The sequence below is a fragment of the Pygoscelis adeliae genome, unplaced genomic scaffold (assembly GCF_000699105.1).
Source record: "Pygoscelis adeliae isolate BGI_AS28 unplaced genomic scaffold, ASM69910v1 Scaffold358, whole genome shotgun sequence".
NCBI classification, from domain to species: domain Eukaryota; kingdom Metazoa; phylum Chordata; class Aves; order Sphenisciformes; family Spheniscidae; genus Pygoscelis; species Pygoscelis adeliae.
The window spans coordinates 2229513-2244289 of record NW_008825429.1 but is presented as its reverse complement, the minus strand read 5'-3'; the positions used below and the strand labels follow the sequence as shown (position 1 = coordinate 2244289).

Here is a 14777-nt window from a genome sequence, read left to right as displayed (position 1 = left end):
TTTAGGTTGGAAAAGACCTTTAAGATCATCAAGTCCAACTGTTAACCTAGCACTGCCGAGTCCACCACTAAACCATGTCCCTAAGCACCACATCTACATGTCTTTTAAATACCTCCAGGGATGGTGACTCAGTCACTTCCCTGGGCAGCTGTTCCAATGCTTGATAACCCTTTCGGTGAAGAAATTTTTCCCAATATCCAATCTAAACCTCCCCTGGCACAACTTGAGGCTGTTTCCTCTCGTCCTATCGCTTGTTACCTGGGAGAAGAGACTGACACCCACCTCGCTACAACCTCCTTCCAGGTGGTTGTAGAGAGCGCTAAGGTCTCCCCTGAGCCTCCTTTTCTCCAGGCTAAACAACCCCAGTTCCCTCAGCCGCTCCTCATAAGACTTGTTCTCCAGACCCCTCACCAGCTTCGTTGCTCTTCTTTGGACACACTCTGGCACCTCAGTGTCTTTCTTGCAGTGAGCGGCCCAAAACGGAACACAGTATTCGAGGTGGGGCCTCACCAGTGCCGAGTACAGGGGACGATCACTTCCCTACTCCTGCTGGCCACACTATTTCTGATACAAAAAAGCCTTGTACTGTGTGTTGCATTTGTTTGCCTAATTTAAGTAACATTGAAAAAGTTTTAACCAAGCATTAATTTAAATCCAATTTCCTGTCTCTCTTGAGGAGAAAGGAGGGAGAGCTTCATTTTTTTTTTTCTTTTGCTTTTAAATTTTCCCACCCCTGTGGCTTGAGGAAGCTGTGTGAAGAACATGTTCCCACAGACTGGGGGTCTCCAACAATGACATTTCCGTTTGCAAGCAGGCAGCAGGACGGCAGGCGAGGCTCAGACCACTGCCTTGGGCATTGTGAGCCTGAGCACGTACGCTTACGTCACCAGAGTCTGAACCTGCATTTGGTGGACTTTGTATAAAAAGTGCTAAAGCTGAGCAGGAAATGGAGATTTCCCTCACATTCTTCTAGAAATTGCCTTTAGTTTTGTTTTTTTCCTCTGTTGGAGGGGATTGCAGTTGTTTTCCATTTGTAATTCAAATAATTCGTTTGACAAGAAATACAGCTGCTTTCGTTCCCAGCCTGCGTGGCACAGTAACACTGATTCCTGGTGGATTTTTCTGCATTAGGAATGACAAGTTTTAGTGTCTTGTCAAAGACAGGTGATGACTATTAAACTGCTGTCAGGTGAAGCGTTGACTTGTGTGATTGTTTCTGCAATTCTGTGACTGGAGGTTATAGTACCTGCTGCATTAAAATTTTAAAAACTAAGTAGGGGAGCTGGTTAGCTTCTGCTTAAGCCCAGTTAAGTGAGTTAGATATTAAAGCATATTTATATTTCTCCATAAAGGTCTAAAAGATAAACTGTGAGTTGTTGTTACTGGTTGTTTCTTAATTAAAGTTTAAACTGATTGCTATCCACTTAGCCTCTTTACCATTGTTCGACTGCCAACAGCCAAGTATACAGTAATTTAAAAGGTCACTGAGGCATCTTGTTCATAACTCTTTTGGACTGGGCTGACTCTTTTTACAATAATACATACAGTCTCAGGAGATGCATTTACCAGTGCCACTGAGTTTCCTACTGGAACTAAAAGATCAAGAGTGCAAGACTGCATTTTTCAATTTCAATTCCAATCCCAAAGATAATGATTCCCTGCCACTGTCAGTGTTAAATCTGTTGGAACATCTTTATTTCCAACTGAAACTTAATTTTTGTTTGTGATCTTGTTCACATAAGTTTCTGTATAGAAATGGTTTCTTTAGAAAACAAAATACTTGTCCTCAGTTAGAAATTTTGTCTGGATATTAATGCAATGGAAGCAGAAAAGTAAAATCTTACTTTAACAGAGATACTACCACATGGTCTGTTTCAGGGATTTTAGGCATACACCTCTAACTCGTTTGCTTTTCTATCTTGGTGTGTACAGTCATACCAAATCTATACTCTTACCCTCTCTAGCACATCTTACACCTTTTAATACACACATTTTGCAGGGGGTTTTTTTTGGGGGGTGGGGAGGGGGAGCTTAATATTATCTTGAATTAATATACAAGATAACTGACTTTCTTATCACTGAATTTTTTTGTTGTTGTTCTCTGTAGCAGTGGATTTTGGTTTCTTACCACAGAACTTTAGTATTAGGCTGTTTGCTTTCTCTGCTGATTTCTTCAAAGATAGTAAAAAAAAAAAAAAAAGCACCACCAAAAACCAACAAAAAACCCCTACAAGTATTGGTGGATTGGTAGAACTAATACTTGTTAGATTATGATTTTAATATTGTTTGTATTTTTTTTTCCTTCAAGAATATCGACATAACAAACTTCAGCAGTAGCTGGAATGATGGCTTGGCTTTCTGTGCAGTCCTCCATACTTACCTCCCAGCCCATATTCCCTATCAAGAACTAAACAGCCAGGACAAGGTACGACATTAAAAATCCCATTCCTGGGACTGCGAGACTATATAATTAATAGGGGTTAATAAAGAAGAATGAACAAATTTCAGTTCTAAAAACCGCAATATTACTAGGAATCATAATTGAAACACTTCAAACTACCTTGCTGCTATTCTTATTATAACCTTTTAATATTATGAGATTATTGGGTTAAACAGAACTTTGGAACAGATATAAGGAGAAAAAAAAAAACACAGAAGGTCATAAATTTAAGTCTGAGGCATTTTATTGAGGCAATCCCAACGCAAACAGTTGGGAAGTGTTTTCAGTTTGCGTTTTGGAAGCAAGAAGTGTTTAAGCTTAAAGATTTTAAATCCATCGACTTTGTATCTTGAAATGTTTTGTTTATCTCTTTCAATATCACAAGGATTTTGTTTCATCCTACTTTCTCATACTCATAAGTGACTGTGATACTATTCTCAAGTGATATGTGTGTATTCTAGTGTGCTATAGGTAATATCTACTGGTATGTTATCTGGAGATGTATTATTAATGATAATTCCTAAAAAAATATAAGACGTGAAGAGATTTTTTATTTATGCTTTTTAAAGAATAAACAATTTATTCTTTAGCATTTTATAATTCAGTCACTCTTCACTGACAATGATTTTTCAGCACGATCTGCTGAATGAGGAATTAATAAAAATTTTCCATAAATTTTTGGATGATATTAGGACATGTTCATTCCTATGGCTCTTTTTAAATTAGTATGGTCAAATTATAGACTCCATTTGAATCGAAAGTAGCAGCATTACTATGAACATTCTTAACACCACTTTATTATGTTTGAAGTAGTGTTTCCTTGGATTCTAACATGGTTTTATATCTCATGCAGAGAAGAAATTTCACTTTGGCTTTTCAGGCAGCTGAAAGTGTTGGCATCAAATCTACTCTGGTAAGTTTTAAATGCATACTGAATGAATTATGTCCCATTTATAAAAAAAAAACAAATTACTCTATTTTGTACTTTGAAAGATTTTGATGCTTTATACTTAAAAATAGCAGCAGGTGAGTTCAGCTAGAGGTTATTGCCCCTGTATCATACTTGACTGAAAAACGTAAAAGATACTCCCTACCTCAGTGGCTTTGTTTAATAAACCCACTGTCGTCAACAACTTAAGCTTACCTGTTTTTTGCATTAAATAGTGACGGAGATACAGACCTGTACTCCAGCAGCTGCAGCAAAGGCAACAGCATGATAGCCTATAGCAGATAAACTCTTAAGCTGTAAAAGGAAGATTCACCAAAACTCATCTCTCAGTATCATAAGAAATAATAATAAAGGCAATGGATTTGTTTGAGAGTAATTTGAAAAATAGTTATGTGATACAATCTTCAAGAATTCATTAGTTCTCTCCTGTTTCTGATCTGCTTTCAAATTATTTGGGTTTTTTGGAATTCTGGAGGTACAAATCAAGCTATGTAATTTGTTCTTTTGCTCAGTGTAATACGAGAGTCAAGATTTTAAATCTTAAGTTTAGACTTCTAGTTTGTCATCATTGTAAATAATTGAAAGGTTTTTTTCAATTATTGTTTATAATAAGCTTTCTTATACAAATTTTAGCTTAAAAGAATTAGTTTTCAATAGTATAGTATTTACTAGAAAAGGAAGATTTCTGAAGGTATGGAATTGGGAGTATCCCAAGCCCTTGTGAATAATCACAAAAATTAGGCTAAAATTGCCAGTATCAGAAATGATACTGAAGCGATACTTTTGTAACCTGAATTCTAACAAAGCTGCCAGAGTTAGCAACTAATAATACAACGAAGTCAGACGTTTTAAAAATAACACTTTCCCTGATCCTTATCAGAGCCTTTACCCCCCAGCATTGTATTTGCTGACAATAGCAGTGCAACTGTCGGGCTTTAGTGCTTAGACTTTGTCAGTGATTTGAAACCTGGAAGTTTCTTACCCAGTGCTGATGTAAGAACTAGATTGTGGAAAATAACTGCAGTAATTCTTACATAATTCGACTTTAGTCTAAACGGTTGCTGTCTGTCCTTTCTTTTTGTAATGTACTTAACTACAGATATTCTAAAAAGAATTAAATCTTCTAAGGGCAAATTGTATCCATCTTAAGGATTTAGTGTCTATTTACATACCTAGATAGGCAGTGTGTACGATGTGTATGTTTGTGGATTTTCTTCCTTGTCCATATTGCATGGGTGGAGGGTGAAAAAGGGTGTGAAAACTACTGTGTGTAAATAGTAGTGGTAATGTAAGGGGAAGTTTTGTTCCCTGAATAAGAAAGTGTTCAGGTACTTTCATGTGGAGAATTAAAAACAATTACTTTCTCTTTTTTGAGTTCTGGAGGTTCCTGGGCCTAAAGCTTACAAAATAGACCCTTACAGTAAACAAAAATTATTAGAGACTACATCACTCTATTTTCCTTTGTACATGGGCTGAAAAGGGTAGATCAGGCTTTGTTTACCCTGCTTATTCACTGACAATCTGGTATACCGTTACTATGAAATATGTGTGAACTGGCCTATCAGTTAGACACTGAACGCTTTGTCTGTTGGATATACCCAAATTGGTAGTAAAGTTAACTTACTTCTTCCTTGCCTCTTTACAAAAATAAGTATAAAGTAATCTAAAGTTCAGTAGTCTACTGTAAAATGAGATTCAATTATTTATTGATGCTTGACTCTTACCCTACTATGAATTTTGAACTTTAGTTTCAATTAATATCTGGGCCTTGATTCTGTGACTGACAGTTCCTAGATAGATTGCATTGACTTGCGAGGTTGGTGTAGGGTTATGTGAACACTAAAGTCCTGACTACCATACTAATTGTACTAAGTGGGGGACAACTCAAGTATGCACAGCATTAGACATTTTGATCTTAAGTCAACAAAATAACTATCTACACATATGCTACTCATAGCTGTTTACGTTTTGTAAGTAATACAAAGATGTATGGAAGAAAACAGAGCTTTCTTCATCAGCACTTTAAATTGTGGAAACTTTACAGATTTACCATTCCTAGGAATTTGTAAAAACACTACCACGTTACTCGCAAGGTTATCATTCCTGATTTTGACCAATCTATTTTCCGTGACAGGACATCAATGAAATGGTGCGAACTGAGCGTCCAGACTGGCAGAATGTCATGCTGTATGTTACAGCAATTTACAAATACTTTGAAACCTGAAACCCTAATAATTCAACAGATCCATGGGATAGAACCAACGTGAGCTACAAGATGGAAATCTTACTGAAATGCTAATCCCCAGTTCACTGAAAACTGGCAACATTTGAGTCCCCTCAAACTTCAGTGACACTATCCTGGATTGCCTCAGATCGCTTCAGCTACTAAGCCTGGAAACAACTGTTTAAAAGCAAGAACTTGTTGCCACAGTGCTTGGAATAACCCAAGTTATTAAGCTATTCAGATTAATTATGAAGCCTAAAGAGCCCGGACTACTTATGTGCTGCCTTTCCAGCCAGACTTCCTGAAGCTTTCTTTCCTAGGAGAGTGAGATGAATGGATCCTCTAGCGTATAGGAGACTGAATGTACAGCTAAAGCTCTGAGAAGGAAAAGGATAACATGGCATCATATTACTAAACTTTCTGTAGCGTCCTGATACCACAGAGTCTGAATATTCTACCCACAGCATATGGCACCCTGATATAGTAGAGTTCTTAATGGTAATTTAGTTACTGCCTTTACAGCTATTTTCCCTCCTTTAAAATGTGCACAATATTCTAGGAAAACAAGCTTTTATTCCATAGCGACAAATTGAGTGGAAAAGTGCTCGCAATACCTCGAAAAATTTGGCACAGAAGAACTCTTCATTCTAAAGTTTCATTATAAGCCTACCTCTGTCACAATGATGTGGCTTCCAACTTTATCTTACGGATTGTAAAGACTAGCACGTACAGCTCCTGGTTTTCAGGGTACGCTGTATTTCAAGGAATCTGTCCAAACTCCCTGTGCTTCCATTATAACAGAAATGAATCAATAATCCACCCTTGTGTACAGCTTGTTCTTCCCCCTCTTCCTCCTTTGCCTGTATAGCACGCACAGCTACTCCAGGCTTTACTCTACAGCAATACGAGCATACATCATGGAATTCTGTGGTAGAATTTTGGAACTGGGATAGCATTTCCTCTGCAGAGAAGATATTTTCAATAAGACGTAATAATGAAGTAGTTTGTCTCAAAATCCAGCTTTGCCATGTTTTCTGTGTGTTTCTGATTGATCTTGCACACCCTCATCCGACTGACAGAAGGTGAGACGTTCTCTGACAAGAACTATGGAGAAACTGATGTAATGTGTATACACCCAGTAGTCTCGAATATTGCGTGGAAATGACTCACTGTCACAAGGAAGGAATTGAAAACTTTAGTCTGCTGAACTTCTATTTTCCTAAAATGTACCTGAATTCATGTAACAGCTCTCGGGCAAAAGAGTTCAAGTAAGTGCCTTAGCGATCATTGAATTGATACATCCTGGCACTGCAGGGCCTTGTGCAGAATGTTAATGGCTCAGAACGATTTCATACATCCATTTGTCATAAGCTGTTTGTTGTAATCTTGTTTGTCAAATCAAGGGAAGACTTCACTCTACCATTGCTTCTGCCTCTTATTTTTCTGAATACTTATCAGCAGTTAAGCCACAGTTGAACATCTCTCATTAATATTAAGCAGAAGCCTACTTTAGAAGTGAGTTCTGTAACAACTGCTATTTATAAGCACATGTTCTTTCAACACAGTAACCCTGTTATAAAGAAAATGAATCTGCCATTCCTATGGTGCTCTTATGACTGTTAAGGACAGTTTGAATGTCATAGATGTTAACCCAGTGAATGCAACTGTGCTTGGCATCTGTGAAACTTCATCATGGTATAAAAGCACAGATTTAACTCAAAATTATTGCCAAATCCAAAAACCTATCATCTGAAGAATATAGCCCATGTGAAGAGTAATAATTTAGCATGTCTCTAGCAGCTAGCATTTTATAAAAATATCTGCTTACACTGATACGTGCCTGTGGCAATTATGAAAATTTGCAAAATAACTACTTAATCCATGATGAGGGCCTTTGGAGAAGTTTTCAGAGCAGCAGTGTCTCATACATTCTTACAGTTCTTTAGAACCCTAAAAGTAGCTAGATACCCTCAGATTATTAATTGGTGCATTTGAAGAGCCAACATAATCTAAAGACCATTGCTGCAAGAGAGGCTTCAAGTGAAAAACCTTCATTAACAGATTTTAATAAAAGTCTGAAATACAATTTCCTCTCCTGTATATTTCTTCAAAATTTTTTGTTTACTTCATTTCTTCAGATAAGTTTCAATAAGAATAGTCCTGTTAGAAATACACATTATTGCTGTCTCACATGCCATCTCTTACTACTAAATTCCAGGTTTTGCCAATTTGTGTTTAAAAAACCTTCTGTTCATCCTCTGAACAGACATCCTTATCTATGATTGTCTTATTCATTGCCTTAGATTTTAAGAAAATATTTTTCTAATGAAAAAGATAGCATTTCTTGGTCTAAATTCACTCATGACCTGTTTTGTTAAAGTAATTTGAGCTTTAAGCTGATTTTTTTCTGTCCAATGGTCAAGTTCATTTACCTGGAATGTTGTATTAGTCCTTAACTGAAATAACACTAATAGAATAACCATTTGTAAAAGGGGAAATCACATTTTCCAGATACTTTCTGTTAAAAAGATGAGCTGCTAGTTTTCAGAGAGAGAGAGAAAAGTTATTAGGAATTATAAAAATGATCTTGTTTTCAACTTCAGAGCTCTGTAAACTTCTTGGTGTGATCTGTCTGATAAACCTCTGCTGAATTCATATCTGTAAAGGAATGTCGGGCTCCATGAAGAGGTGGGGTTTTTTTATAATGATGTATCTGAGCCTTTATATATAAAATGCTGTACAGCTGTCCAAGTGGAAGTAATGAAGCAATGGAATATCTAAAACAAACATAATGCCCTGCTGCACTCTACAACAAGTTTTTTCTGAAGGTTCAAATAGCATTAAGTTTTTCAAGAGGAAGAATAGCTGTAGCCCTTCTGGACGTGGATGATACTGTTCTGTTTGGTTCCTGCTCGTAGTTAATCCTGAAACAGCCTGGTTTTTTGTACATATGAAGTGCAAGTTTATGCTGATGTACTTTCGTTTCTTTTTAATCCAGAAAATATTTCTGAATGTACTAAAAAAAAGGACAAATATTTTATCATCGACTTATATTATTGCATTTTAATATGTGCCTTGCAAATGCCTGTGCTGTAGCATATCAGGGTTACTCATTGCCAGCTGTAGGGGTGGGGTGGGCAACAGCTATATCATCTTCTGGATCCTGTTTACTGAAACACTTCCATAAATTAGAGAGGTCAGTTTAGGGCCAGATGTGTATTCGGTTTGGCTAGTTGTCATCCTGATGCAAGACCATCAGCAATGAACTGAATGGACATTGTGGGGTTTTCTTTACCAAAAAAGAAGGGATGGGAGGAAAAATTTAGTTTTGGTTATTCAGGAAAATTTTGTCAGAGAAGTTTTGATGTGGAGTGTCTAACAATAACAGAACTGAGGTGACTTCAGAATGGATTACGCTTGATTGGGTTTTCAGTTGGTTTTGTTTGAGCCAGTTTGATTTGGTTGTCTTGTATATTTAAATAGATACACTAATTGAGTATCTCTGGTATGAATCTCAGTGGCCTTCACAAAGATCTCTCATTCTCATGCCTCTGAAAAATCATGAGTGAAATTGTCCCTTTTAAATTTGTGTTTGTGGATAGGTTATCCAGAATATAGTATTTAATTACAGCATATTCTGATGTAAAAGTAAATTTTTGTCTCTTTTGCATAAAATATATTCCTCAAGTTACATGTAGCATTTCTGATATTTTTTTGTCTCCAGTTTTGTAAAAAGTTTCCACTGTTTGTGGTTTTCTGTAAAGTCCATCGTCATGCTTTAGGGGCCCCTTAATTTGCCACAGCTAAATGAACTCAGCTTTGATGTATTGGTTTAAACTCATATTAATACTACTGGCAGCAGTCATACTCTGGTTTTACATGCATAAGGAGAAATAAATTTGTCCCTTGCTCTAATGATGCAGTACAGTGGTTTAAACTGCTGAGGATCTGCCTTAAGAATCTTGTAGCTGTGACAAAAAATTCTTATTGGCATCTCATTTCTGCTAATGATCTCAATGATAAGTTCTTACCTGTTTTTTCAGTTCCCTGATTCAACACTTCAGACACTTGGATTCTGTTGCAACTTTTGCATCACAAAAAAAATTACGTTTACCCAAGTCTCTCCATTTCTGTACATTTTTGGCTCAGGGTACAAATTTTATTATAGCCTAGTTTTTAAACAAGATTATTTGGGAATTTGGAGATACGGAGAACTTCTGGGTGTTTTTCTTACTTTCTGTGTTCTGCTTGTGGCTGCTTTGGGAACACTGTCTGGTTTTCAGATGATATGTGACAATATCTTCCAAAGCTGCCCCCTCTGGATGGCTGGCGTGAAGCTATGCATAGGCTAAAGTTAAGCCTTTAAAACTGTGTTCATGTGACACATGGTGACTTGACTTCTTATTTGGCTCTTGCAGCTAATACAGCCACAGCTTAGCTGCAGGCTGCATCGAGCAGGAGCTATTAAGGGGCAGAATTCTTCTGGGAAGGAATCCAGTTGTACACCTTTACACTATTTTTTGCTTATTGTAAGTAATACCCTTGCTGAGGTGGCCTAAGAAAGAGGATTTTAAAATAGTAGTGTTCATGTACAGACTGATTTAACTATATAGTTTGTTTGTGGTCCTTCCCTTGACGTGGTAAATATTTACTTCTGTTTTATTTTTATGTTCTGCCAAGCTCTATTTCTGCAATTCCTTTCTTTGAGCTAGCATTAGTGTATGAATACTCAGTAATATTAACCAGTTTGAGAAATGATTTGGTGAAAAGTGGTATTAAAGTGTAGTCATCATCCACGAGTTCTGAACATGCCACTGTGCTTTCCCAAGTTAGTGTGTGTTGACTGGCAAAACGTGTTCAAGCTGCTTAACTCTCCCATGACTTCCTTATCTCCCATATCGCCTACATCCCCCCAGGGTGTCCATCAGGTGTTCTTGGCCCCAAATTATCAACTCCTTAAGTGAATTAAGGGTTCGTAGACATCTCAATGTATTTATTTGTCCCTATTTAGAAAGGTATCTCCAGTAGTCTTTCTGCTTTCAAAGGAGAGTGGCTGGATGGGTTTTAAATTACTGTCTGGCTTGTTGAGCATTCCCAGTCCTTCATTCATCTAAATTTTTTCTGTTGTATTCCCTATGATTTCAGTATCAGTGTTGTAGTACACTTTGTAATTGTCAAAGCCAAGATGTTAAGCATCTGGAATATGTAGCAAGTATGCTTTTGATAATTAATGCTAAATAACTTAAAAGATCAAGTTTTGTACAGTTCTGATTTCTGTTACGAGTGTTGATGCGAGCGTTGTCTTTTCCTTATGTATTTGTGCTTGCCAGTTTTTGGGATGCAACACCCTTGAACTCAGTTTGACAAGGCCACTATCCTAGTCTCCATAAATTAATTCATTCTGCGATAATAGGATTATTTCCTCACACTGAAACTTCAATAAAACCTATGAATACCAGATGACTTCCTTCCAACTGACATTTATCTTTTACTTGGAATATTCCTTACCCTTAGGCCACTGTCTGCCACAGAGTTGCACATAAAGTTCCCATCGGTTCCAGCAGGACTTGGGGATGCAAAACGGTAGGGTAAACTTTTGGCAGAATATTACGGCAGCCTGATGCGATTAAGCTGGTTTCATTTTAATTCCCTATTTTCAGGGGGTTTCAGTTTAGCCAAAATCACTTACTCAAAGCTGAAATGTGGCATGTTTGTTCTCCACTGGGAAGTATGTTTCTGTTTAATAATATTTTTATGAGGTTGTATTTATGGAAACTGAAAGAAAAATGTCATGAAGCTAGTTTTGTTGCACTTTTCTAAGGCTTTTGTATTTTGCATAGAGTTCTAGAATATGAACAAGTTGTTTGGGGAAGTCAAGGCTTAAAACTTACTGTGCCCCAGTATAGCAACTTAGTACGTACATTTTCCTTCTAGTGATATATGTATTATTTTAATGGCATGTAACTCGTGTATTTATATGGTAGTTCGGAAGCCCAGTGGACATTTCCTGCTGCAGAGGAGCCATTGGCAGTCCTGGTTCCACAGTTCATGAACTGACCTGTTTTGACAGTAGACTGCATTTGCAATAATGGAATAGTCAAGTTTTGTTTCTGAACTCTATTTCAACAAATGGGGAGAAAGAGGACATTGTTGAAGTTTCTCTGGAGGCTTTTACTGGTTTCCAATTATTGCATATGTTCAATTAGGATAATTACTTGGGAATCAGTTGAGTAAAGAGGGCACAAGTACACATAACATACTCAAGTAATTAATCCTTGTAACTTACAACATTTCAGTTTGTTAGAAACTTCCGTTTTTGCATATATTGTAAGGTAAATTTTACTATTTTTAAGTAGCACTTTTATACATATCTGAAGGGGTTTTTTTGAACAGAAATGTTTTTTCTGTATGTTATCTAATGGAAACAAAGTATAACACTACTAAAGAAAGCATAGACTAGTTAGCCTCCAGACTGTAAGTTCACTTTAGGTCAGTAATGATCAAGAGTTGTTCAATGTGTATGAAATAAATCGGCGATCCCATTTAATATTGGACAACTCTCCAGATCAAAATCAGAAGGGCATTAATTGGTACCCTCCAACTCTTGGATGAGGGTACTTTCAGTTCAGGTGTGAGGCAGAATTGACAGAACAGTGTGGTGAATTTTGGACTTCATGAAAGAACAGAATGTTATTGATATCTCAGTCTAACTTCACAGCACTGTATTGGATATTGGATAAGGACTAATCTTGTTTGAGATGACACTGCAGCCAGTACTAATATCCCCTAAATAGCTAATTTAAAGCTTATTTTCCATGGCCTTTAAAGATGATGTAAAAAACAGTGATTCTTAAAAGCTCTTCTCATCCATCCAGCTTTTCTGATTTGTATTGGTTTTATACTCCCTTGAAACACAACTGTTAGACTGACCTAACAGTACATGTATGGGTTTAGTAATTCTTGTTCTAGACAACAAGCACTTTTCTCTTGTCCAGAACCTTTTCAAATGGTTTACACACACACACTTTCACATTTTACATATATAGAGAGATTTTACATAAATGTATATATGTGCATATATATACACACATCTATATGTGTGTATACATATATGTACATATGCAGGTTCTTAATAAAACGGAACATGTTTCAAGAAGTGCTTGTGTCTTGAATACTTAGGGGGGTGTATTAGCGTATACATTCAAAAGGTAATGAGGAAAAAACCATTTTGTTTGCTTCTGGTTAAGCTGAGAAATACAGGTTTGAGGAAAATTTGGAAGTATGTTCAAATTGTATTTCACCCTGTTTCTGGTTTGAAAGGCACAAGCTGTTCATCATTGGAACTTAAAAGGTCAGCAAGCATATTTTAAGCTAAACCTTTCGGAGGACCAATATGCTTTTAGTTTGCAAGGACCACTAAAGATCTGGGCATTTACTTTCTCCATAATGTATTCTGTACAAGTATTTAGTATGTATGCCTTCAATTTGCCAATGTTGCCATGTTTTCTTCTTAATTATTCATGAAATAAAGATTGCAAATAGCACAATGTGTGTTTATGTTTTCTTGAGTGAAGCCACTACAAAAAGGAATATTTTAACGCTATTTATGGCACCGTGTTTTTTCAGGAGTAAATGTTACAGGAAGTAGTTTGTGGAGGTTTAGACGCTGTGGATGAGAAGCGCATGCGAATGATTTGCATGCACATAACCTCATAATTTTTTTGAAGTCATGTCTGTCTTGGTATACCAGCATACTTTACGGTATCTACACCCAAAGGGGTTTAAATGATAAGATGGTTAAGAGGTGTGTATTTAAGGCATCTGCTTAGCCCGTATTGTCCTAGTCTTGAACATAAGTAACAGAGAAGGGAATTGCAGAGAGTATGTTCAGTTTAGGCAACTTCTGTAATACATTGCAGGATTAGAATTATTTAAATGTTACTTAACCCAACCCAAGCAAGGCAGTGCATGCATGTGTGCTCGCTCCCTCTCTCTCTCTAAAGGAATTGGGCTGGGGAGGGTTTGGGGACTTAATTTCCGTAACAGTTCAGAGTATTTAAAGCAGATACCTAAAAATAAAATTTTGAGGTGAAAATAAAGACTAGAACACCTTAAATCTGATTTGGCTTCAATCATCCTGGATGGTAACTGTTTTCGAATGCTGTTTTAGAGCTTTAATTTCAAGTGCTCTGGAATAAATTGGATCCAGAGGTTTGGATTGAGTTCCTGTGTATTTCAAGTGTTGTTCTTAAATGCACTGACTAGTATAGGTATTTTAATTCTACCCATTTATTACATAATTTTTTTGAGATTTTTGTGTGGTGTTTTCTGACTGTTCAGCAATCCAGAAGAGTCTTTGTCTCAGGAATGTTATTCTGCAAGAAAATGTCTCGCTTCTCCTTTCTTCAGGTGAAATATTCTCCCTGAATTTGAGTGGTTTTAAGAAAACTCTTCTTAGTTCTCAAAATGGATTCATATCCTGTTTTTAAGCATGGATCTTCAGGTTTTGTACTTCTTTTTAAAAGTGTAGTGTAGTAAACTCATGTCAGAAAACAGATGTTTTTCCTTTCTGTAGCAAGTGCATGACAGCATTGTAGAAGTGACTTGTACGCCTGCAATTGGCAATCTGAAGGTCAAGACAGAAGCAGTGAGCCAGACACAGGTCAGGCCTGAGGTATGCTAAAACAGGAGTGTCTGCACAGTCTGTAGAGCTGCAGCTTCTCTTTCCCATATGCACGGAATAATGTTCCCTAACTGAAGTTTTTTTTCATGGATTGTCTTCCAAGCTGTCACTATAGAATTTTATTAAAAATGTGAAACTAGCTCCATAAGCGTGTCTAAGTTGAATATAACAAAATCAGTTAAATAATTTTGAAGGTCTTACTGTAATGAAAAACTGCAGCTATATGGAATAGTAAAATAAAAACCTCAGAAGCAACAGCAATATAATATTCCATTGTATTAAATCACAAAAGCTTATATTGGAGACATGGTTGTTCTGCAGTTAAATTCTGTATAGGAACTAGGTTAGCATTACAGAACTTTCAGCTAAAATTCTTATCATAAAGGGTTTCACAACTGCTTTGATCAACGGAAGAGACTTGGATTATATCATGTACGTTGCGAAGAAGCTGTGTGTAGTTCCACAAAGTGCAGACAAGAGG

General features: G+C 36.7%; 1 protein-coding gene across 1 annotated transcript in view; it reads left to right on the top strand.

The window, feature by feature from the left end:
• The window catches only part of SPECC1L (sperm antigen with calponin homology and coiled-coil domains 1-like), a 54606-nt gene extending 45343 nt beyond the window's left edge, over nt 1-9263 (top strand). Inside the window, exons 13-15 of the mRNA XM_009330776.1 lie at nt 2309-2425; nt 3294-3353; nt 5524-9263. Of these exons, the coding sequence (XP_009329051.1) occupies nt 2309-2425; nt 3294-3353; nt 5524-5613 (267 nt within the window). The 3' untranslated portion in view covers nt 5614-9263. The remainder of the gene's footprint in view (nt 1-2308; nt 2426-3293; nt 3354-5523) is intronic.
• The last annotated feature ends 5514 nt before the right edge of the window (nt 9264-14777 follow it).